This window comes from Scyliorhinus canicula, chromosome 2 (assembly GCF_902713615.1).
Source record: "Scyliorhinus canicula chromosome 2, sScyCan1.1, whole genome shotgun sequence".
Lineage (NCBI taxonomy): Eukaryota > Metazoa > Chordata > Chondrichthyes > Carcharhiniformes > Scyliorhinidae > Scyliorhinus > Scyliorhinus canicula.
Window position 1 is genome coordinate 258,927,209 of NC_052147.1, and position 26,546 is coordinate 258,953,754.

The 26,546-nt window shown below is 42.1% G+C and overlaps 1 protein-coding gene across 3 annotated transcripts in view; it reads left to right on the forward strand.

Annotated features, from left to right (window-relative positions):
- epc2 (enhancer of polycomb homolog 2 (Drosophila)) overlaps positions 1–14,965 on the forward strand; it is a 77,084-nt gene extending 62,119 nt beyond the window's left edge. For 2 of the 3 annotated variants that reach the window (XM_038789980.1, XM_038789982.1), the window contains 5 exons: positions 2,869–3,206; positions 3,588–3,721; positions 6,608–6,767; positions 10,376–10,709; positions 14,041–14,965. In XM_038789980.1, the coding sequence (XP_038645908.1) occupies positions 2,869–3,206; positions 3,588–3,721; positions 6,608–6,767; positions 10,376–10,709; positions 14,041–14,110 (1,036 nt within the window). In that variant the 3' untranslated portion in view covers positions 14,111–14,965. The remainder of the gene's footprint in view (positions 1–2,868; positions 3,207–3,587; positions 3,722–6,607; positions 6,768–10,375; positions 10,710–14,040) is intronic. The other variant, XM_038789981.1, reaches the window with a different exon arrangement.
- The last annotated feature ends 11,581 nt before the right edge of the window (positions 14,966–26,546 follow it).

The window sequence follows — 26,546 nt, forward strand, 5'->3', positions numbered from 1 at the left end:
GGCCCAGTCCTTGGGCAAAATTCTCCCCTACCCGGCGGGGCGGGGAGTCCCGGCGTAGCCGAGTGGCGCCGACCACTCCGGCGTCGGGCCTCCCCAAAGGTGCGGAATTCTCCGTACTCTTAGGGGCTAGGCCCGCGCCGGAGTGGCTCCCGCTCCGCCGACTGCCTTTGGCGCCACGCCGCCCGGCGTCGGGGCTGGCCGAAAGGCCTTCGCCGGTTGGTGTGAGTCTGCGCATGCACCGGAGCGTCAGCGGCCGCTGACATCACCACCGGCGCATGCGCGGTGGAGGGGGTCTCTTCCGCCTCCGCCATGGTGGAGGCTGTGGCGGCGGAAGAAAAAGAGAGCCCCCACGGCACAGGCCCGCCCGCCGATCGGTGGGCCCCGAGTGCGGGCCAGGCCACTGTGGGGACATCCCTGGGGTCCGATTTCCCCGCCGCCTGCTCCCCCGCCAGCACAGAGGTGGGAGAGGCCTGACAGCAGTGGGACTTCAGCCCATCGCGGGCCGAAGAATCACCGCGGGGGGCCCGCCGACCGACGGGGCGCCCGCCGACCGACGGGGCGCGATTCCCTGGTGGCAGAGAATTCCGGCCATGGCGGGGGCGGGATTTACGCCGGCCCTGGGCGATTCCCCGACCCTGCGGGGGGTCGGAGAATTCCGCCCCTTGTCTCTTCTCCTCTGTAGGTTGTGTGCTTTCTTCTGTTGTATGTAATGGTTTCTGTGCAACACGAAGAATGCTATTTGTGGAGGTTCACTGAGGCATGGGTGCAAGAAGGTTCTTGTCTAGGTTCGCGTGAGCATTGGATGCTCAGATGGGAATGTGCGGTGTTTTCCGAGAAAGAAATGCGTCAAATAGTAATGTGTATTGATTGAGGCACACTGCGGGAGAATTCTGTGTGAGTCAGAGTATGAGAACTTGGCATCTGAAAGAATGTCACTCTGCCAACATGTCCTCTGAGGTTCTTGGTCTTGTTGGGTGCACGGTCTCCATTTTGAGAGAATACTGTTGCTGATTGATCACTTCCTCAGTTGCTTAAATCTACATCTGCTTGGTTGGAAACTCTGCTCACTCCATTAACACCAACACCCGAAATAGGGTGCTGATGACGTAAAAAAGAATGATTATGGTGGCTATCCTAATTTGTCTTTGGAAATGGCAAATGAGAGAGCAAGAACCAGGGCAAGAAGCCGATACATAAATTTATAGAATCCCTCCAGTGCAGAAGGCGACCATTCACTTAGACAGGGAGAAGGTGCAGACTCCACACACGCCACCTAAGGCCAAAATCGAACCCGGGTTCCTGCTGCTGAGAGACAGCAGTGCTATCTACTCTGCCACCCTTATAACTTGTTAATTCTTTTGTATACCCAATCTCCTAATATATCATTCAAAAATTCATCAGGAGTAAACTTTTTCTCTTTTATCAATCTTCTAAAAAAAAATAAACTGGAGCATATTGTTTTCAGTTAACATAAAAGCGAAATACGGTGAATGATGGAAATCTGAAATAAGAACAGAAAATGTTGGATAAACTCAGCTGGTCTGGCAGCGTCTGTGGAGAGAGAAACAGAGTTAACATTTCGAGTCCGTGTGACTCTTCTCAAAACGTAACTCCGTTTCTCTCTCCACAGATGCTGCCAGACTGACTGAGCTTATCCCATATTTTCTGTTTTGACTTGATTAACAGTTTCTCGCCACCCTTTGAGAGTGTATACAGTAGGCGCTTGCTTTGCAATATCCAGTTGAAACTGCTTTCCTGGCAGGTGCTGAGTGTATAAGACTTGATAGCTGACCGGTTTAAAACTGTAAACCTATTTTCAAAGATTATGCGTTTGCTTCATGAATATATTGCATAAATTTGTATCACGTGGTGACCTAATCACTCAGTTCTGTGGACACTGAAATCCTTTTCGACAACCCTGGTCTTGTTGGGTGCATGTTTTGCTCTGCACATAAAGGTTTCTCTTCAATTACATTTAAAAGTGGTTAAAAATGAGGGAAAAAGAGTTCTATTGAAAAGATTTGCGATTTATAAAATAAGCCATAATGTTTCAAAGGAAATTTGAGATATTCTAGTAGTTCGCATCCTTACAATTGATAGTCTGGCAAACGTGTTGCTGACGGTTTCTTTACGACTTGAAATTGTGAGAAATTGATATGACAATATTGTTATGTTACGAAGCTCCGAATTGGTTGAAAGTTTTAAAAACTAGCCTTGTTTTTAAGGGGCTGTTTAGCACACTGGGCTAAATCGCTGGCTTTGAAAGCAGACCAAGGCAGGCCAGCAGCACGGTTCGATCCCCGTAACAGCCTCCCCGAACAGGCGCCGGAATGTGGCGACTAGGGGCTTTTCACAGTAACTTCATTGAAGCCTACTCGTGATAATAAGCGATTTTCAATTTCAGTTTCAATTGTTGCTCACATCTGTTCTTGGGATTGATATGATATTAAAAATGGTCTGGCAAGAGTCAAAGTTTCACCCTTCAGGTACCAATAAATAATACAATTAGATTAACATTTCTGGTACAAACAAAATACTGTGAATGCGGGAAATCTGAAATAAAACAAAAGAAATATCCAGTCAGCTGTGGAGAGAGAAATGGAATTAGCGTTTCAAGTTGCTGGTCTTCCGTTAGAACCAGATTCACTGAAAGATCATCGGCCTGAAACATCGACTGTTTCTCTCGTTTCACTCTCTACAGATGTTGCCACACCTGCGGAGTATATTCACCTTTTTGTTCTCGTTCTGGTTGAACAGATTCTTAATTTAATTAGTTGCAGCACTTATAGCAACCATAAGAGCTGGTACATCATTGTGCTCATAGCAGCTATGGAGATTTAAAGCAGACTTTTGTTCTTTTCCTTCTAGGTTTTTGTTAGATCGTGCATCCACGGATCATGATCACATTCTACGCCAAATTGACCCAGAAATGCTGTCATCTAGCTCCCCAGCTGCTTTTGTGTCTGATGACTCATGGACCATTTCTTCCAATAAAGACTTTACAAATAGACTGTCACTTAGTGAAATACTAAGCAATATCAAAGCATGCCGATTACGGCACTTCCAGCCTCGGTTATCTCCGCTTCAGGACAGCGATAACCACTGTACTTCCAAAAAATTAGGACAGAATGTGAATAAAAAAAGAATTCCAACGTCTTCTATTTTACCATCAAGTACCATGATCACCAGTAGGAATAAAATATCTGGTGAGTAATGCTGCTTTTAAGTCTTTCTGTTTCTTTTAGACCCGTGACTCCTTCAGCTGTGGACAGCAGAATTTGTAAATACAGAGCAATAATTGGAAGTCATTATAACCAATAAGTTGAGATTTAAAAGTAACATCTGTGTGTACACGTTATAGTTCCATTTGTTTTATCATGTACTCTTTCATGCATGTGCATTGGAACCACTTCAGGAAACCACTTTTAGGGTGTATATTGAACTTCACCACACAAGCCTACAAACGTTTTTTTAAAAAGCTTGAAATATTTGTCATTCTGTGCCCTTGGCTAACTTGAAAATCAATTTTTAAAAACATTTTGGTATTCAACTGATATATTAAAATATGAACATTTTTCCTTGTCTAGTAACAGATGGCATAACAGAAGAGCAGTACCACACCCATCAACAACAGCTTGTTCAGATGCAGAGGCAACAGTTAGCACAGATGCACCGTCAACAATCCCAACATTCCTCAAACACCTCCCATGGAAGCTTACAGGTAACATCGCTTATGCGACGTGTTTGTCTTGTTTCTGTGTTTTATACCAAGTCACAAGGGGACAGCGACATTGTAGCCTGTGATGGTGAATGGAATGTTTGAATCCAATGTTTTGTTTGGCTAATGCTGTGACAGGTATACAGTTGCGGCAGGTATACAACAGTTGTATCTCTTGTCTGCATTAATAATATTCGAAAGCACTTTTAAGAGCTTGTGATTTCTTTTCTCCTCTTCCCCATCAGTATGTCATAGAAACATCTCACTGGTTGATCACACGGTAATGTTGCTGTAGTACTCACATGGGGATAAAAGGGAACATGTGAATTTTCAAACCTGAAGTTCATAAGACATATTCCATATCTGATGATTAGGTTGTTGGGTTTTCGGTTCTTTATTATGGATGTTTTTGGGTTCAGCATCACATCTCATTCTCTACGAACCAAAGTGCATCTTTAATTACCTACTATCTCGGTATTGGGAGTCAACAAGGGTGTTCTTTACTTTTCCTAGTTTATTTGAATATATTGTGGATTGCCATGTGATCTCAGAGCCATAGAAGCCCTCCAGTCAGAAGGAGGCCATTCAGCCCACCTAGTCAGCACCCTACCTAGGCCCCTGCCCTATCCCTGTAATGTAACCTGTACATTCCTGGACATTAAGGGGCAATTTATCTTGGCTAATCCACCAAACTGCACATCTTTGGACTGTGGGAGGAAACTCGAGCACCCAGAGGAAACGTATGCACATCCGGGGAGAAAGTACAAACTCCACAGTCACCTGAGGTCGGAATTGAATCCGGGTCCCTGGAGCTGTGAGGCAGCAGAGCTAACCACTGTTCTGGATACTAAATTATTTTTCATTGCTCTATCTTGTAGTTAAACATCCCAGGAATCCAACTGGAGTTTGGCTGCAGTATTCCGCGAATTGAATGAAGTGAAATGATTCCTTGATCTGATTTGAATACTTGTCAATAACTGGAGATGGATCCCTGTCCAAGGATAGTGGCCAATGGTGATTACAGAAGTAATCAAGTAAATGCCCGTCCGTCTATAAAGGCAATACGCATTTTTAAAATATAATTATGAATTTCTTTTTTTTCAAATATTAAGGGGCAATTTAGCGTGGCCAATTCATTTACCATGCATGCACATATTTTTGGGTTGTGGGGGTGAGACTCCAGGCAACAAGAATTGAAGTAAAGATTTGAATTTGTGCCTTTGGCATACCAATGTATATTCTTCAAAGCATTATTGTTTCACACTAGATTTATGGTCATTGGTAAAGAATCCAGTTGGGATTTTCACGGTTGTGCACTATATATATACACGCAGCATGCTGCAATCTATCTTGGACAAAATTTTTTATTTTTTGTTCAAAGCATAATGTATTAGTTTGTATAGAATAAATATGAAAGCCTATAGTGATTACGAACCATTCTCGCCTCTGATTCTGAGTGAGGTTCATAATCAAGTGTTTTGTTTCTTGGGGTGTGCACGCTTCTCTGTGGGCATTTTGTTCCTAACCACCACCTATCTTAGCAAGAGTTTTGTGAGGACAAATTGGTGGGGACATCCATCCACACTACTGACTTTGATTTCCTTCCACCATAGGGTAGCTATCTAGCCTCTATTTGGCACTACCCTATATAGGAAGTGAATACAGTAGGTACTTTATGTGCCTTCATCTGGTGGTCATGATACCTTAAACAAATGTAATTTTCCTCCCGCCTTCTTGTGTAATTTGCCAATTTTTATTCAGCTGTGGTTGATGCTTGTACAGCAAAAGAGGGTTCTCCTTCTCTGCTGAAAAATGCAACGTCTGAATGTGATCAAGGAATAATTAATAACTGCATTTTCAAAATCACTTGTGAACAATTTACTCTGGAAGGTATGGTTCTGATATTACTGACCTACCTGTTCTTGAATACCATTTATTACGTACTCACTGAACTGTGATTGTGAACTTGTTAGGTTTTTCAATTTATTAATCTTAAATTTTCTGAATTTCCTTAAGATACTTCTACACTTAATTCGGTTGCACATTCCTCCTCCATTCTGTAACTTATCTGGATTCACTAATCATGACTGCATTATAGACTCGAAAATCTGGATCTATGATTGAACTTTCTAGTTAAAAGTACTGAGTATAGTTGACGTGATTTTTGGGAGCCTGTCTTTATTATCTGTGTGTGTCAATATAAAAGTGCCTAATGAATCTACCCAGTTCCCTAATTTCAGTCTGTAAAATGAGAGAGAATTCTTCATCACAGCACAAACACAAAAGCAGCTTTAATTTTTTTTACTGCCTCCTTGATGATAAATAATAATTTCAATAAAAGTAGTTTAAATGTAAATTATAGTGCATTTTTGAAAACTTTTAAATGCAAATCACACTTTTTAAACACTGGGATGTAGTGTCAAATGTGATAAAGAACAAATATTTGCCTTTGGAGTATTTTCTGTTCATTAACTGATTAAGCACAAGATTGAGGAAGGTAAATTTAGGCAAGACGTCGATGTTTTTATTTCCACAAAGTGACAGATGGTATGCCAAAAAGGGTTGTTGCATCCAAGGCATTAAACTCTGATTAGAAGTAGCTATATCGGAAAGAGAGAAAGGTTACAACACTAAAAGCGGCCATTCAGCCCATCATGTCTGTGCTGGTGTTAGGGTTTATACTTTGGAAGGGGTGATCAAATGAGCTGCATGGGTTTTCTTCCTTTTAATATACCCTGTTATTTTTGATTATCAATATTGTCGGCACTGAGCGGTTCAACGATTTGTATCTATTTACTTCATTTAACCCCATCAGTATATCTGTTCATTTCTCTTTCATGTACTTGCCTATCTATCCTATTTTAAGTTTGTTGTGAAATATCTTTTCAGGGATCCAGGATGTCTGATTGTTCTTCAAAAACGCTGGATTCAGCTAGTGCCCATTTTGCTGCATCAGCAGTAGTTAGCGCTCCTGGACCAGGTCAGGCAGAAGTTTCCAAGGATGCTGTGGGTCATACCACAAACATGAATGGTATTGTTCAGTCTGCAGGTGAGGGTATAATACTGTTGTCTATGTAAAACTTTTTGCTAAATATTAACAAATGTTGGGAAATTAATAGTTTTCAGCAGGTTTTTCTTGAGTAATGCAAATATTTAAGGTATACACAAACTTAGTGATTTCAGTTAGCAACACCAATGGCTTTTCTTCCACTTCTTTGTAGTAAGAATAGGGCCTATGCTGTATTTTTTATGAAAGCGGACTGTCAGTTCAAAGCACAATAGGACATTAATTATAAAGTATTTCATTCATTTTTACCTCCTGTAGTGGAATATTGGATGAACTAGAAATTGCAAGTAAGCTTACCATGTTCAACACCTTTTATGATCTTTTTAAAAAAATAATAAATGCAGTGCTTATTGACCATCTTGTCGGGTGCAAATGACCACCCAATTCTTGTAATTATTTCAACCAAGAAGTCGATTAAACCATTCGTTAGTGCAGAGCTTTTCACATGAGGTAGAAGCTTTCCATATGTAAGGAAACATGGCTATAATGGACAGGATTTCAACACCAGGATGGGGGAAACACATTTTCCACCTTTCACAGCAACATTCAGATGAGCATAAACAATCCCATAATTTATAAATAATCTCTTAATCTTGCCCCAACATTATATAAAAAGCTGTAATGTTATATTGTTACAATGGAAGAATTGGATTTGCAGTGTTAATTGTTGCAGCTTTTGCAAATTAGTATTAATTCTATTTGTTGCCATGGTAACAGCTTTTCTTTGTACATTCTATTCTTGCACTATATGAAGATTCATAATCTACATCATAACTCCAGTACTCCACAGATGTACATCACAAAGGCCATGGAAAGTAGTTTGTGAAGAAAGTATGATATAAGATTAGGGGCTGGATTCTCCAAAAATGGGGCTATGTCCCGACGCTGGCGTTTCACTTTGGACTTTCCTTAAGAAAGTCCTGAGTGATTCTCCTATGTGCAGGGGCTAGCAGGGCCCTGGAGTGCTTCTTGCAACTATGGCGGCTGTTATGGGGCCCCGCACTTCCGGTCGGGAATCCGCACGACAGTGGACTGTGGCGGCCGCCCCATGAGTCATGGTGGATCAGCCAGAGGACCTGGACCAGGAAATTGGCCTGCGCCGCTCCATATCCCCCCCCCCCCCCCCGTCTTCCGTCTCCCCCCCCCCGCCCTTCCAACTTAGGCTGTGGACTAAGTTCCCGATGGCCAATACGTGGTTCAAGCCGCGCCGTCGGGAACTCGGCCAGTTACACGCGGAGAATCGCACGGGGGGGGCCTCTGTCAATGGCCCCCTACCCGTGTTACGTAGATCGCACGCGTGACTCCCAGGCGATTCTCCGGGGACAGATTTTGGCTCAGCGAATCCAGCCCTGTGGCTATAATGTGCTTGGGGGCAGTATCTTTGGTCCTCGAATCGATCGATAGCTGCAGTCATAGTTTTAGAACAAAGTTTATTCTGTTCAGGCTTTGTCCTCTAGAAGACAGTGGGTAGGATTCTCCGGTCCCCCAGCCAAATGTTTTTTGGTGCGCCGTTCGCTGGCGGAGGGATTCTATCTTCCCGCTGCTTGTCAATGCAATTTCTCATTGTAACCACCGACCCTGCTGGGAACCCCACAGGCATGGGTGCACTGCCGGTGGGAAAAGTGAATTGCAACGACTGGGAAATTCCTTTGGTTCCAATTCTGGTGGACAGTGTAATAACTTCTTACTTCGTGGATGTCATTGTGAACAACATAGAAAGTACGAAATTCTGTTAACTTATCATATAATATTTTGCGCACAATATGGATTTTTCTTTGAATTGTTATTTATCCCTTTTCAAATTACTGTAATAAATTTTAAGGAACTGTAAGATCTAAGCTTGAATTCTAACAGTGGATCACTTATTTTTTTGTTGATTTATGAATTTCTGTGAAGTTATATGCCTCACCCAAGTGAATTTAAGTGCTCGCCAGTAGTAAAAGGGATAATGAACTGGGTTGCATCTGTAGTTATACTTTCAGTATTATTTACTGTTTGAATTTCATGACATTGGTATCTTAGCCAGAATTTAAATGCCTTGCATAAATCTGCTCTCGGGAGAGCAACTGAGATTCTCCAGTTCCTCCACATAACTGCAGTGCTTCTTCCGTGGTACCTTTCTATTAAATCCTTTCTGCAACCTCACCTTGTGATCTTTCCTAAAGGTACGGTGTTCAAAACTGAATACAATACTCTGGCTGGGGCCTAACAATTATTTTCGAAAGCTTTTTGCACCACTTCCTTGCGTTTGTATTCTCTGCCTCAATATTAACAAAACTAAGGACCCCAACTTTTATGTGTCTTTTTAACTTGCCCTATCGGGTCGCTCTGTTCCTGCATCATCTTTAAAATTGTGCCATTTTGTCCTGTTAGTAGTCGTCTAGCTTTATGAAAACGTTGAATCCGGGATTTTGGCATGCATTGGTTTGAATTGATTTGTTTTATTGTCACGTACCAAAGAACAGTGTAAAGTATTTTTCTGCGGCCGAGGGAACGTACACAATACGTACATAGTAGCCAAAAGAATAATCAACAGAGAACATTGACAAATTGTACATTGACAAACAGTGATTGGTTACAGTGCGGAACAAGGGGCCAAACAAAGCAAATATATGAGCAAGAGCAGCATGGGGCGTCGTGAATAATGTTCTTATAGGGAACAGATCAGTCCGAGAGGGAGTCGTTGAGGAGTCTTGTAGCTGTCGGGATCCACTGGTGTGCCCACTGGGCAGCATGGTAGCACAGTGGTTAGCTCTATTGCTTCACAGCGCTAGGGTCCCAGGTTCGATTCCCAACTTGGGTCACTGTCAGTGCGGAGTCTGCACGTTCTATGTCTGCATGGGTTTCCTCTGGGTGCTCCTGTTTCCTCCCAGAAATACAAAAGACTTGCTGTTTGGTGAATTGGACATTCTGACTTCTCCCTCTGTGTACCCGAACAGGCGCCAGAATGTGGCGACTAGGGGCTTTTCACAGTAACTTAATTGCAGTGTTAATGTATGCCTACTTGTGACAATAAAGATTATTATTATATGTTCTTTTGTAAGAATCCACTTGGTGAGGGCGGTGCCGTGGTTAGCACTACTGTCTCACAGTGCCGAGGACCAGGTTTGATCCTGGTCCCGGGTCACTGTCCCTGTGTAGTTTGCACATTCCCCCTGTGTCTGCGTGGGTCTCACCCCACAGCCCAAAGATGTGCAGGGTAGGTGGATTTGCCACACTAAACTGCCCCTTAATTGAAAAAAAAAGAATTGGATACTCTACATTTAAAAAAAAAAAAGAACCAATTTGGTGTTCTAGTGTAACATCACCATGTAAATTGTACACCTTCCCATAATGGCAAAAATAAAAGCCGATGTTACCAAATTCCGTTTTACTCATTGAATATCTGGAAATGTGCATAACAGATTGAAGGTTTGTGAAAATCTTTACACTTGGACTATCTATATAAAAACATTGTTTCTGCTGCTATTCAATTTCACATTCCAATGTTAGAAAGGTCCGAGTTTATGCAGAAAACAGATCAAGAATAAAACTTCACTGTTCATATGCAAAGATCTATTTTTAATTGCCATTCTTGCTTCTTTTCACAGGCACCTATCGGAATCTCCAAACTTTCAATGCTACTTCGTCTTCTAGTCCAGGATTATCTACTGTACAAATTATAAGAACTGTTAGTCGCACCTCAGCAAATCACGTGTTCCCTGCATTACGCACAAGCAGTCCCCAGTCGTTTCCTGTGAATAATTCCTGTATAGGAACTGCTGTGCGGCTGAACAGTATGAATGTGGTTACTCCTGTCAATATGCATCTCAATGCAAGGACTTCAGCACCTTCTCCTTCTGCCTTAAAGCTGGCCACAGCTGCTACCAGTCTTGACAGGGTGTCAAAGGTGACCCCGAGTAGTGCCATCAGTAGCTTGGCTAGGTAGGTAAAGAAACTATATGTATCAAGTTCTAAAAGAGTGTAAGTGGTTTCTGAAAATGAACTTTACTTGGGTGCTGCTCGTACGCATCGATTAAAGATCCTTCTGCAAGTTGTGTAGTAAATTAAGAATTATTCATCCTTAAACAGGAGCAGTGATTGTAAATTTATTGGGGTCAATCAGATTTTCATGATTGTAACGTTTGAGATTGACCTCATCCCTATCCTGCTGGGAAAGTAAGCAATATTCCAAATAGCTGCATAATAGCAGGACAGTTAGGGAAAGAAAATCAAGGTAGTGCTTGTTCACTACCCAGATTAGAACATAGAACACTACAGCGCAGTACGGGCCCTTCGGCCCTCGATGTTGCGCCGACCTGTGAAACCATCTGAAGCCTATCTGACCTACACTATTCCATTTTCATCCATATGTCTATCCAGTGACCACTTAAATGCCCTTAAAGTTGGCGAGTCTACTACTGTTGCAGGCAGGGCGTTCCACACCCCTACTACTCTCTGAGTAAAGAAACTGCCTCTGACATCTGTCCTATATCTATCACCCCTCAATTTAAAGCTATGTCCCCTCGTGTTGGTCATCACCATCCGAGGAAAAAGACTCTCACTGTCCACCCTATCTAACCCTCTGACTATCTTATATGTCTCTATTAAGTCACCTCTCAGCCTTCTCCTCTCTAACGAAAACAACCTCAATTCCCTGAGCCTTTCCTCGTAAGACCTTCCCTCCATACCAGGCAACATCCTAGTAAATCTCCTCTGAACCCTTTCCAAAGCTTCCACATCCTTCCTATAATGTGGTGACCAGAACTGCACGCAGTACTCCAGTTGCGGCCGCACCAGAGTTATGTACAGCTGCAGCATGACCTTGTGGTTCCGAAACTCAATCCCCCTGCTTATAAAGGCTAGCACACCATATGCCTTCTTAACAGCCCTATTAACCTGGATGGCAACTTTCAGGGATTTATGTACCTGGATGCCGAGATCTCTCTGTTCATCTACACTACCAAGAATCTTGCCATTAGCCCAGTACTCTGCATTCCTGTTACTCCTTCCAAAGTGAACCACCTCACACTTTTCCGCATTAAACTCCATCTGCCACCTCTCAGCCCAGCTCTGCAGCTTATCTATGTCCCTCTGTATCCTATAACATCCTTCAGCACTATCCACAACTCCACCGACCTTCGTGTCATCTGCAAATTTACTAACCCATCCTTCTACACCCTCTTCCAGGTCATTTATAAAAATGACAAACAGCAGTGGCTCCAAAACAGATCCTTGCGGTACACCACTAGTAACTGAACACCAGGATGAACATTTGCCATCAACCACCACCCTCTGTCTTCTTTCAGCTAGCCAATTACTGATCCAAACCGCTAAATCACCTTCAATTCCATACTTCCTTATTTTCTGCAATAGCCTACCGTGGGGAACCTTATCAAACGCCTTACTGAAATCCATATACACCACATCAACAGCTTTACCCTCATCCACCTGTTTGGTCACCTTCTCAAAAAACTCAATAAGGTTTGTGAGGCATGACCTACCCTTCACAAAACCGTGTTGAGTATCGCTAATCAACTTGTTCTTTTCAAGATGATTATAAACCCTATCTCTTATAACCTTTTCCAACATTTTACCCACAACCGAAGTAAGGCTCACAGGTCTATAATTACCAGGGTTGTCTCTACTCCCCTTCTTGAACAAGGGGACAACATTTGCTAACCTCCAGTCTTCCGGCACTATTCCTGTCGACAAAGATGACATAAAGATCAAGGACAAAGGCTCTGCAATCTCCTCCCTGGCTTCCCAGAGAATCCTAGGATAAATCCCATCTGGCCCAGGGGACTTATCTATTTTGACATTTTCTAAAATTGCTAACACCTCATCCTGTGGTGCATACTGGGACATTTCAGTAAATTTAAGGAGGGGACAGACATTTTTAATTAGTAATGGTTTGAAGGGTTATGGAGAACAGGCAGGAAATTGGAGGTGAAGCCAAAAGGAGATCAGCTGTGATGGTATTGAATGGCACAGCAGGCTCAAAGCTGAATTGTCTACTCCTGCTCCCAGTTCTTATGTTCTTATTTAAAGCATTCACCGAAGCAATCCTAGAAATAAATATTTTAAAACTGTATTGATTTAACTATTAGATCAATGTTAGAATTAAAATTTAATACCAAATAAATGGATTCTTTAGATCAGTTATTTAAGGTCCAATTTTTCCACAATTATTCTGAGACATATTGAAAGTGCTGCTATTGTTTTATCAATATTCATATTCCTTAATGGTCTTGATTTGTGAGTTAGATTGATAATGTATGATTTCAGTCATATATTTGGATTTTATTTTACCTTTGTGTCATTCATTATTGTTTTTCTGAAGCAGAGGATGTTGTACTTTTCCTTGAGAATTATTCAAATTCATAAGTCACAGAATAATTAAAGCTCGGCGATATTAGCAAGGCAGTAATTTTATTGTGGGATTCCGATGATTTATACATCCAAATGAGATTGCAACCATTAAATTGAAATTCATTGTTAAATATGCAGTGAAGTTCATAGGATGGAGGTGGAAGGGATGTTGTTTGATTTTTACAAATGCCACTGTTTTAATGATTGAGATACAATTCACTGAGTGATAATCTGCTGGGAAATAAGTTAACCTGGCCAAAATATATTGTATTTGTAAGACATAAATTAAAAGCCTAGCTAGAATGGGCAGCACGCTCGCACATGGGCAGCACAGTAGCACAGTGGGCAGCACTGTTGCTTCACAGATCCAGGGTCCTAGGTTTGAATCCCGGCTTAGGTCACTCTGCGGAGTCTGAATGTTCTCCCCGTGTCTGCGTGGGTTTCCTCCGGGTACTCCGGTTTCCTCCCACAAGTCCTGAAAGACGCGCTGTTAGGTAATTTGCACATTCTGAATTCTCCCTGTGTACCTGAACAGGTGCCAGAATGTGGTGACGAGGGGCTTTTCACAGTAACTTTGTTGCAGTGTTAATGTATGCCTACTTGTGACAATAATGATTATTAAAACAAGGAATAGAGAAACATACCTTTGTTCTGTTTTAATTACTGGTTGGACTACCAATATTTGAAAGTAAAATACTTTAAATTTATTCTCAAATTCTGTTTTAATGTTGGAGTCTGCTTCTTGTCCCAGCATAAATGGACAAAGCGATACTTAATGTATATGTTACGGATCACTTTTTGAAGTGGATTGAACAAATTTTTAAAGATATCTTTGTTTTCTATAAAATTCTTGCTGTATGGCTGTAATTTCTATCAAATTTAAAGATTGTTTATTTTCTTGCAGGGAGAGTAGTGAACCAGAGAGATTATTGAACGGTATTGCAGACAAAACAGTAGCGATGGAGGTGACATAACGTCATCTAAAGCACCTCTTCTGAGACATAGTGATGGAAATCTTGCATTCCAGTCAGAATGCAGAATAAGGCACCCAATGGATTACAAGTGCTAAATGTGGACCTGAATGGTGTCATATCATACATGTAAAATTCTGTCTATATATAAATGTAAATTTTGTAAAGTTCAGGTGATCACTACCTTGTACAATAGTTTATTTGTATCATCATATGTATTTCTGTTACTTGAATACTAGATATTCATCATGCTTTGCACTTGAAATTACAACAGAATGAAAATGACACAAATCTATGGGATCATGAGCATGAAATTGGGATCCTTTTGTCACTTGTTTTAACTATTTATTTTGCCATGTTTACATTTTGTAACTTGTACAAATCAACTTTGTGCTTAAAAAAAATTTAAAGATATTTAGGTAGGCCATGTAAATCCTTGTCATTTTTTGTACATTGTAAAGTTTTCACTTTTTTTTCTCACAAATTGAATAGATGGATGTTTGGTAAATACTAAGTGACATTTCTTTATCAGACATTTAAGTCAAGACAAAAAAATAGTATTTTCTATTGTTTTGGAGGGTGAGGGTTGTGAAACAGAATTGAAGATTATCAACTTCCAATTTGCTCCTTTTCCTGTGGCTGCAAGGCAAGTAACAGGTTAGAAAGACTGTCTGACTTTTATGTTTGGACTCCTTTAGTATAGTGTTTTTATGAGTTTATACAATTACTATTACATAGGCCTTTTCAACAGTATTAGTATTGGAATGTTAGTGTCAGCACTACATCAGACAACTTCCTTGTTACTTGATCTTGTTAAGTGAAAAAAAATGCAGGGAAATTAAACATACATATCAGAAATACCTGTTTGGTCTAGCATTATTTCACAGAATAGGAGCTGCATTGCTAACATGTGAAAAGGTAAGGCCAATTTTTGCTTTCGCCACAGCTGAATCTAAATGTTAATATATTCTTTGTAAACATATATCAGTTGGAGGAAAGATTTTGTTGTGATTCCGGTGCCTTTCCTACAACCGCATCGCGTTGTCCGAGATCCGTGTAGGTTTCTGGAAGCGGACGAAATGAAAACAACATCAGTGAGAGTCGCAATCTTTTCAGTGATTGCGACAAGGATGCGAGTTGTCTACTGCAGCAAAATGTGCTGCTCTGAGCCTCTGAATTTGCCAAAGTGATGTTCATGCTCCAGTTTCTGTGCAAACTCATTAGCATATGCCTGATGTAAAATTTCTGATGAATCATCACAATCGGCTATTGTAATCGATTCCTAACAGGAACAGTATTCTCTAGTATCATAGGACGGGAATTGCCTGAAAATGAGCCATTCTTCAACTGACTGATTTAATTGGCCTCAGTTGTCTGTGTTAATCTGAGGTTGGTCTATAAGACCAGTGATCAACAGTCATTTGAAGCTTGTGCTTCCTCTGCTTGAATTGATTAGATTTAGACTAAATTAAAATCAGCAACAGGAGAAACAGAGCTGGCTCTGTATTCATGTAACTGCGATGCCTGTGCACCTGAAACTGGGCAAATTGTGATCATTACCCCATAAGCAGGTGCAATCAGCATGAACATGCCATTTTAACCTGGGAATATGGCCAGTTTTGTGAGCAGGGGCTACTTTGGCAAATGGACTTTTGAATACTTCAGTGTAAAGTGGCTATGGGCAAATGTGTTTGAAATTCGGTGATTTTACAGTGCATTCAATTCAATTTATTCAATTCCATTGATGGCTGGCTGGAAACAGCATGTCACAAAGTTGATTGAACCTGTTGATTGGGTTCTCTTCTGTTTCAAGGAAACTTGATGTTCTTTTCAACCATTATCCGAGTTTCTGATTTATATCCTTTCTATCTTGAAGCTCTCTTATTTCACTGTTTTGTAACAATGCCCATCTCTGCCCTTATGCTCAACCTGTTGTTGAAACCTTTAATGTAATGCTTTCTTGGCTAGCCCCTCATTCTTCACCATGTCCAGGCCCAGCTCATGCAAAATGCTGCTGCTTTTGTCCTATCCTGTATCGAGACTCCTTTTTAATTACAACTTGCTTTGCCAAAGAGTCATCCAGACTTGAAATGTTAGTTCCTTTCTCTAAGGTTGCTGTCAGACCAGCTGAGATCGTCCAGTATTTTCTGTTTTTGTTGCAGATTCCAGCACCCACAGTAATTTGCTTGTATCTCCTTTTTAATTAGTTGGCATAAATCCCATTAAATTGAATGCAGTGAGATATTTTTGTGCCCGTTTAATATTTTCATTCATTTCGGAACATACAGGTCACGTAACAAAGCAACAGCAAGTATGTAATAAATTAGTTTAAAATTCTATCGTTCTAAAGATGTCAATTTAGAATACCAAAAATACAATGATTTAAGTACACAAAATCACACTGCAACCATCAGCATTATTAACAGACCTGGCCATATGTCAAAAGTAATTGGCTGAATCACCTCCGATCTATTTAAGTGCAGTTACCTTGGTAAAGAAAAAAAAATTGTAATTTCTGTTTTAAACAATGTGTGCACCAAGAATGTAGTTCTACATTTGTTAATTTTTTTAAAAAGTGAAATGACAACTTTTTTGTCACCTATTGCAAACCAGGACAAAGACATGAGTGTTGGCAATTATGCGCCCACGCAGTTCCATCAAATCGAGTAGTGTATGGGCAAACCTACTCAGCAAACTAACGCTATTCATTAGATCAGCCAATGAAATTAATCCCAATATATGTGAAGAATATGGTAAATGAAGCCTGCCACAGGTTTACTGCTGTGCAGTGATAGCCAGCACACAAAACATCCTTGATGCAGGTATGTAAGTGCTGTATTTATCTATTGTAACGGCATTTTAAGGCAATGGTGCCTTTTGTTGAAAATGCAAAGAATACTTCAGTTTTTTCTGGGCTGTTGGATTTCCCTTATTTTCTCTTCGGATGCAGAAACATTTTCATTTAGATACAAATTTTGATGTAGAATTTTATTTTGTTGGGTGAACCAATGTTTAGTTAAGTTAGTTGACGCTAAAACCTTTAGTATTCCAGGATTTTGATCCAGCTACAGTAAGAATGGCTTAATAGCAGTTTGACCCAACAATAAGTAGCATTTATATTATTCCTTTAATGCATGTTGAGTCAGAGTTTGAGTGTTGAAACCTCTCACCAGAGCATTGTGCGCATAATCTAGGCTAATATTCCGCTGAATGCAATTTCAGATGCGCTGTTAAATCAAGATCCCATATATCCTCTCAAGTGAACATAGAATGTCTCTTGCTACTATTTGGAGAGCAGCAGAACTCTCCCAGTATCCTAGACACTATTAATCCTTAAAACTAGAACATTGAAATAGTTTTTTGAAATCTCATAGGGGTTGATTTGCAACAAATTCCCACAATGTTCCTTAACATTACAACAGTGTGGCAAACTTCCAAAGTACTTCATTGGCAATAAAGTGTTTTCTGGTCATGTGAGATCATGAAAAGATTATACAAATGCAAAGCAAATCTTAGCTTTAGGTAATGCTTTTATTTCTGTAATCCCTGAAATTTTCATAATCCTATTGGAGACGTTTCCTCATTTGTGGTTTATCATGGGCATCATGAACAATTTTAATCTTTAATGCACAGGAGATCTTTTTTCATTTAAGACAATTACAGATGGGGTTCTGAGGTCGAGGTTTTGCGCAAGTAGGTATGGAGTAGAACAGTTTATGACGTTAAAAATCGAACAAGAACAGACATCCAAGCATTGTAACCTGTAGTCTGGATATGTGAACTGAAAGATGTAAATTAACTCAATGTTTTGACCGGTTTTAAAATTAATCATTAGAAGAAGAAAAAATAGATTTATTTTATTGTTACTTTGTTTTAATTTTAATTTTAAAAATCCGCGCACCGATTGCAGAAAGGAACTGGAATTTAATGGACCAATGTTAAAAATATGATTCCTTAGCTTAAGAGTCCTATGTGACGCTCTATTAATCAATTTCCACTGCTGCAAGGGACACCATTTAGGAAGTTAAATCACTATAGTCCCAGATGACCAACTGCTGCTTACCCCTTTGAGGGGGAGAGCTGACCTGTGGTGATTTAACCTGAGGATCACCACACCTCAGGTGAGGTTGAGAAGGTGGGGCCTTCATGAATAACTTCAACTGGTACGGGAATTGAACCCACACTGATTTCACTCAGCATCACAAACTAGCTGTCCAGCCAATTGAGCTAAACCGGCTGCCTCTCCATTTATGGTCTGCCCAGCACAGGCATTCAACAACAAAATAAATATATGATATTAGATGGTATTTTTATAACCAAAACTAGTAGGAAAGCTAATTAGGTGTAGTAATAATCTTTATTAGTGTCACAAGTAGCCTTAAGTTAACACTGCAATGATGTTACTGTGAAAATCCCTAGTCGCCATACTCCAGTGCCTGTTTGTGTACACTGAGGGAGTATTCAAAGTGTCCAATTCACCTAACAAGCATGCAGTCACAAGGAGAACATGCAGACTTTGCACAGCCAATGACCCAAGCTGGGAATCGAACCTGGGTCCCTGGCGCTGAAGCAACAGTGCCCTTTGAATTAGCTTCAGCAGTATGACATTCTAGGACACTGGTCTGAACAGTAATAGACAGTAGCTCAGTTAAGGCAATAGAAGTGTAGTGGGCTAAAGGTTCTTCACCGTACTACAGACACACAACTCCAGAAATCTTATGGTACTTGACATCATTTGTATTTACTAATCTTATTAGATAATGGGGCTATTATAAAAGCTATGGTATTGCCTTCAGACATGAAAATATGACTTCTATCCCCATCGCCATAGGAGAAAATCACCACAAGATGGCACTCCTAACTATGACCCCAGTAGGCTTGTGAAAACCTTGCAAGCAAGGCACAATAAAATGGTACAGGGTCTACAGCAAAATACGAATTGGAGGGTTTGAGATTGTAATCAATTTTCTGTAACACAAATTTGAAAGTGCTATATTACTGCATTTGCTTATAAAACAGGTTTAGGAGAGGTACTATTTATAAATGGTCTTGAAATTACGATATGGTAAGTAATGCTCAAAATATAATGTAAAACAAATGTAAGACTGATTCGACTGTGCATCAGACTTAACCCATGTGACTGTTTTCGAAGCCAGTCACTTGTTCACTTTGCTTTAATAGTGACTTTTTTTTTATTCATTCGAGATGTGGGCTTTGCCATCTTCTTGATCCCAGTTTCTTGAGATACCCAAGCTGCTGGACGCTAGGGAGGGAAATCCAGGATTTTGACCCAGCGATTATACATTCAAGATGATGTGTGGCTTGGAAGGGAATTTGCAGGTGAGGGTGTTCGCTTGTATCTGCTGTCCTTGTCGTTCTATATGGTAGTGGTTGTGGGCTTGAAAAGTGCTGTCTAAGGAGCTTTGCTGAATTCCTGCAATGCTTGTATATAGTACAGACTGCTGCTACTGTGCATCGGTGGTGAGGAAAGTTAATATTTGTGGAAGGGATGCTAATAAAGCGGGCTGCTTTTTCCTGAATGGTATCGAGCTTCTTGTATTGTTGGAGTTGCACTCATCCAGACAAGCGGAGAGTATTCCATCACAATCCTGACTTGTGCCTTATATATTGTGGGCAGGCTTTGGAGAGTTAGGAGGTGAATTACTGCAGGATTCCTAATCTCTGATGTGCTCTTATACAGTATTTATATGGCTAGTGCAGATCTGTTTCTGTTAAATAATGACCCCCAGAATGTTGATAGTGGAGGATTCAGGATGCCACTGAATGTCATGGGGCAATGGTTCGTTTCTCTTTTGTTGGAGATGGCCATCACAAGGCACTTGTGTGTCCAAGTCTTGTTGCATTTGGACATGGACTGCTTCAGTATCTGAAGAGTCATGACTGGTGCTGAACATTGCAATCATCAGCGAATATTTGTACTTCTGACTTTCCGATGGAGGGAAGATTATTGCTGAAGCAGCTGAGGATGGCTGGCCTAGACTACCATCCTAAGGAACTCCTGCAATGTTGTTCTGAGACTGAGATTATTGGCCTCCAACAACCACACCATCTTCATTTGTCCTAGGTATGACCCCAATGAGCGGAGAATGTTTCCTCCTGATTGGGCAGCACAGTAGTTAACACAGTGGCAAGTACCCAGGTTCAATTCTGGTCTTGGATGACAAGATAGTACATAAAAGGTTATTACACAAGATAAGGGCTCAAACATTTAGTGGTAACATATCAGCATGAATCAAAGATTGGTTGACGTACAAAAAGAGTAGGGATAACAGGACAGTTTTAGTTGTCAGGCTGTAACAAACGGGTCCACAAAGGTCAGTGCAGAGGCATTGGCTATTTTTTATTTGTATTAATGGTTTATGTGAAGGTGCCAATGTAGAGAGATTTACTGGTGATACAAGGCTAGGTAGGTCAGTAAGCTGTGAGGAGGATGCAAAGAGGCTGTAAAGTCAGGTTAAGTGAGTGGGCATAAGGTGCCGGATGAAGTACAATGTGGAGACATGAAGTTATTCACTGATAAGAAACTTAAATGTTGCTACTCAGAGATTTTGGTGTCCTCACGCAAGAAAAAAAAAGTTAACATGCAGGTACAGAAAGCAATTAGGAAAGTAATGGTATGTGGGCCTTTATTGCAAAGAGGCTGGAATACAAGAATAAGGAAGTCTTACAACAATTGTTAAGAGGGTTTGATGAAACTACACCTGCAGTGCCACAATTTTGGTCTCCATAACCAAGGCAGAATGCTTTTGCCTTGGAGATGTGCAGTGAACGTTCATTAGATTAGTTCCTAATATGAGAATATTTCCTTTGAGATGTGGAGAATATCAGGCATATGATATTGAGAATTTAAACGAATGAGACGTGATCTCATTAAACCGTACAAGGTTCTTAAGAGGCTTGTTGGGGTGGATGCTGAGAGATTGTTTTCCTTGACGAAGAATTTGAGCTATGGGGCAGTGGATGCTCCAGTCATTGATTGCCGTTAAGATTGATAACTGGGCTTTTGGACTCTAGGGGAATCAAGGGATATGGAGAGCGGACAGGAAAGTGGAATTGAGGTCAAAATTAAGGGATGATTTTCTTAAATAGCGACGCATACCCGAGAGGGGAAATGGTCCACTCCTATTTCTTGTTCTTATCAAAAGTGGAGTGAAGGATTTTTAATATTCCAAATGCATTTTATAATCATTCATCATGTAATAAAAAGTTTCGTGGAAAATGAACTCAATGCCCCCATTTTACTGTTGAACTTGCTGAACAATGATATATTCTTATGCATTGGGTTAAATCATTTAGCATGTTTTGAAGAGAAGGAATAAGAGTAAGGATCGTTTAGCCTGCCGAGCAGGGGGAGACAGTGGCATTGTGTTATTGTCACTGGACTAGTAAGCTAGAGACCCAGAGTAATGCCCCGGGGTCTCAGGGCCGGGATTCTCCCCTACCCGGCGGGGCGGGGGGTCCCGGCGGGACGGAGTGGCGTGAACCACTCCGGCGTCGGGCCTCCCGGGGCTAGGCCCGTGCCGGAGTGGCTCCCGCTCTGCTGGCCGGCGCGAACGGCCTTTGGTGCCCCGCCAGGCGGGGCCGAAAGGCCTTTGCCGGCCAGCGGAAGTCCGCGCATGCGCCTGTGCGTCAGCGGCTGCTGACATCATACCGGCGCATGCGCAGCGGAGGGGGTCCTCTTCCACCCCCGCCATGGTGAAGGCCATGGCGGGCCAGAAGAAAAAGAGTGCCCCCACGGCACAGGTCAGCCTGCCGATCGGTGGGCCCCAATCGCGGGCCAGGCCACCATGGGGGCACCCCCCCCCGCCCCAGGACCCTGGCGCCGCCAATCCTGCCGGCATCAGATGTGCTTTGATTCCCGCCAGTAGGAACAGCCTGTCAGCGGCGGGACTTCGGCCCATCGCGGGCCGGAGAATCGCCGCGGGGGGCCCGCCGACCGGGTGGCAGAGAATTTGGGCCACGGCGGGGGCGGGATTGACGTCGGCCCCGGGCGATTCTCCAACCGCCCCGGGGGGTCGGAGAATTCCGCCCCAGGTTCCAATCCTCCCATTGCAGATAGTGAAATTTGAATTCGGTAAAATCTGGAATTAAAAGTCTAATGGTGACTATGAAACTATTGTCGATTGTTGTAAAAACCCATCTGGTTCACTAATGTCCTTCAGGGAAGGAAATCTGTTGTCCTTACCCGATCCTACCTACATGTGACTCCAGACTCACAGTAATGTGGTTTACTCTTGACTACCCCCATCCCCAAGGGCAATTAGGGATGGGCAATAAATGCTGGTCGTGCCGGTGCCGCCCACGTTCCATGAACAAATAAAAAATAAAAAAAATCAGGTTTGGTTTGGGTACTCAATTTATTGAGGGTAATGTATTGTCACATTGGAACATTCAAAAGACAAAGCTCAGATAGTCCTTTCTAACCTCTACAAGATAATTGAGTAAAAACTGCAGTCAACTTTATATTCTGCATGAAGCAGTTGCACTGAACAGATAATATTGGTGTAGTATCTTGAAGACAGGAACGAAATATGAAATGGCTGATGGTGGGGGGGGGGGGGGGTTCTCTGGTCCTGGGGGTCTTTGAGGTGGGGGCCCTGGGTGCGGGTAGCTGGGATTTGCATTGTGTGGAGTGGAGGGGAGGGGGGGGGGGCTTTCGGATGGACTTTGGGCCATGTACCTTAAGTACTTACCCCCTCCGCACCAGGGCAACACTGGCAAATACATATACCAAACCACGCCCACGTTAATCCCAGCCAGAGGGCCTGAAAATCAAGACGGCGCAGAGGACCGGGTGTTATTTTGACCTATTTGCATCCTCCCTCTGGCACAGCATGCGAACCTCGATGCCGCCACCATCGGGAGACCAGAGGACAGAAACAGATTGGCATTTCATTTCATAAATTTAGAGTACCCAATTTATTTTTTCCAATTAAGGGGCAATTTAGTGTTGCCAATCCACCTACCCTGCACATCTTTGGGTTGTGGGGATGAAACCCACGCAAACACGGGGAGAATGCTCAAACTCTACACGGACAGTGACCCAGAGCCGGGATTGAACCTGGGACCTCGGCACCGTGAGGCAGCAGTGCTAACCACTGCACCACCGTGCTGCCCTGGGTACTCTAAATTTATTTTTTAAAAAGAAGCCAGGACTAGTGAGCCAAAGAGTTTCTGTAAATATTATACTTTATGCTTTTTGAGAAATGAGGGCATATCTGTTTTTATTCTGCACTTCAATCAATGCGTTAAAAATTCTGTTACTCCATATTAGGAGTAAATTAGGAATCACAAAGAAACAAAATTACCCAGCAAAGATTAATTGACAACATTAACTTTCCCCTTTCAAGAATAAAAGCATTTTCAGAATACGATTAAACCGAAAGATTTCGGAATAATCTTTAACTAATTTTCTACTCCGCAGCCAGATCAATTTTTTTACAAATCTATTTATTGATTTCATTACACTAATTGAGGATGTTCTTTAATGGGATATTTAACTAGTTCTGCACCCCTAGGTTGACTGGAATCAGAAATAACCCAATCCATGTGCCTTGGGAATACTGCTACATTATCGTATTATTCATAGAGGTCACAGGTTAACACAAACACAATTTCTAGCATGAGGCCCTGTGAAATTACTGTTTACCGATTGAACGCTTCACTTGTGTCAAGATGTTATAACCAGACCAAAGACTATGATAGCATTGTTTCCAAAATGCATCTGTGCAAACGTCTTGCGGCGGCACGGTGGAGGAGTGGTTAGCACTGCTGCCTCACGGCGCCGAGGACCCGGTTTTGATCCCGGCCCCGGGTCACTATCCATGTGGAGTTTGCACATTCTCCCTGTGTCTGCGTGGGTCTCACCCCCACAATCCGAAGATGTGCAGGGTAGGTGGATTAGCCACATTAAATTGCCCCACAATTGGGAAAAAAAATTGGATACTCTAAATTTTAAAAAATCTTTGCAAACTTATTTTCAGTTCTAAAGCTAGCCTCCAAATGAATAATCAAAAAGCTGCATTTTTTGCCATTGACACGATGAGTCGAATGACCTCCTGCATTTTATTATTCCATAACAATCTTCTTACTCACCTTTCTTATTTTTTTTACGCGTCTTCTTAATGGCAATAATTGGAGCCAATAATGAAAATTTCAAGATACAAGCAATAATAATGAGACTTCTTTTTCCGCTAATTTATACGTTTAATGCTCCAATTACAGAAAACAACTAAGAAACTTGTACTTTTTACCATATTGTTATGGGGCATGATTCAACAGCATCATCGCGTTAAAGTTGATGTCAGGACGAGGCCGTTGAATCTCGCGAGAGGCCTCTTTGGATCATTGGATCTCGAGAGGCTTTGCGACCTGAATCTCGCCCTCACAGGGTGTGATCCTGATATGCATATTTAAATGAGCCATTGGGCTTGTTTAAATATATTTAATATATGTTCACCAGATTGACTCGGAGCCCGGGACCTATCGGCCACGCAAGGAGACCGCTCCAGGTTACCAGTTGTAACGGCACTTGGGCACTGGGCCATTAGAGATCCCCAGATGGTCAGGTTCAGGGCTCAGTAGCAGCCTGGCACACCCTCTGGCACCTTGGCACAGCTAGAGTGCCAGGCTGGCACTGTCAGGCTGCTCAGGTGCCAGGTAGGCCCTGCTAGGGATTGGGCCCGGGTGGGCCTTACCAAGTGGTGGTGAGGGGATGTTCCCGAGGGCATCCCCAAGGGTGGGGGTATGGAGGCAGGGAGGGGTCGAAAACCAAGGGGGTCCTGAAAGAGGGAGGGGGAAAGATCGGTACAGACTTCCAAAATGGCACTCTGATCTGCGAGGAGCCTGAATCTTGCCAGCAGGAAATTACTCTATCCATGGCCTTGGTGGAGAGAAACTCCCTGAGACCCCAGAAAATAGCAAAGTTCTGTTGAATAGCGAGGTCTATCTCAGGGCTGCAGCTGGCAAAAGCATCCCACTAAATGTACTCGAAACCTGGCATAGAATATTTTTCGATAAATCGCGCCTGTATTTTTTAAACTTTCTATTACTTTGTGTGTGTTATCTGTTTTGTATAATCCTGTAACTTCTTTGTTCTTTTTAAATAGGATAATTAATGCGTATTCCTCTATTTATAACTCTGACATTCAGCCGTTTTGTTCCTGGGAAGTGGGTGGTGCAGGCAATTACATGTATTCCCCATCTCTGGTTGTCCTAAGGCGAGATAGTGGTTCTTAATATTCTTGAATTGTTGTAGTCCTTGTGCTGATGAGATTCTGGGACAGTTTTCCCTAATTGTCCAATAAAATGTATTGATTGTTTTGTAATATTTCTAAAGGCAAAGTAGAGAAATTTCATCTTAGATTCAAACCTAATGACAAATGCTTTGTGAATGAAAAGCATAGAGGAATACAGGAGAAGTACAAGACAAGCTTACTAATGAAATGCAAACCCGGGAAGGTGTAAGTCAGGGGTGAAATTCTCTGACCCCCCCCCGCAGGGTCGGAGAATCGCCCGGGGCCGGTGTTGCGCGTTTTACTGGAGTGTATTAACACGCCTCCGTTTAAAGGCCGTGTGCTTAACACTGCTATGGCTCTGTGTATGTAATTATGCTCAGGAGTCGCCAGGTGCCGTATTTAGACACCTCACAAGTATATCAAGGTCAGGTTCAAAGTAATAAATCTGTACACCGATTAGTAAGTCCAAACGATTGATATTTATTATGGCAAATATAATAAATACACATGCATACGCTAAAGAGACTAACTTACTTCTAATACTAAACAACTAAAATACTTATCTAGACAGGAACAGGCAAGGTCAGGGAGCAAGGCCTTCGTCCCGTTCTTGGTCTGCAACTCTCAGGTACTTAAAGTTGTCAGGGTCTAGCAAAGTCTGGATCCTGTAGCGATCGTCGTAGTGGCACTTACAGTTCGATGGCTGATGGCTCAACGGCTGGTGATGGAACTGGAGTCAGGATGCGATGTATCAGCAAAGCGATGAAAACAGCAGAGAGCCGGAGCCAAAACAGCGAGCCGGAGCCAAACAGACCGAACCATGTGTGGGGTCTACTTTTATAGGTCCCCCAAAGTCCGTGCCCCTTCGGGGCGGTCCTGTGACCTGCCATGTATCGATTGGGCCTTTTCCCAATCGATATCTTCCAAACCCCCCAATCTGAGGGTCGCTTCTCGATGGGTGGGGCGGTACCTATGGTTCTTTGTGTTGGATACAGTGGTGCCGTTCTGTCTGGGCGTCTACTCAAAAGTATCCATTCATACTTAAATGTTTCTATTGTGTGGGATCTGGATCACCTCATTACTATGTAGATCTTGTTGCCATTTACACCTTTGGCTGGGACTCTGCACCTGGCCACAAACTGGTTTCTGTACGTGCAGAATGCTAATTAGTCTTCTGCAAA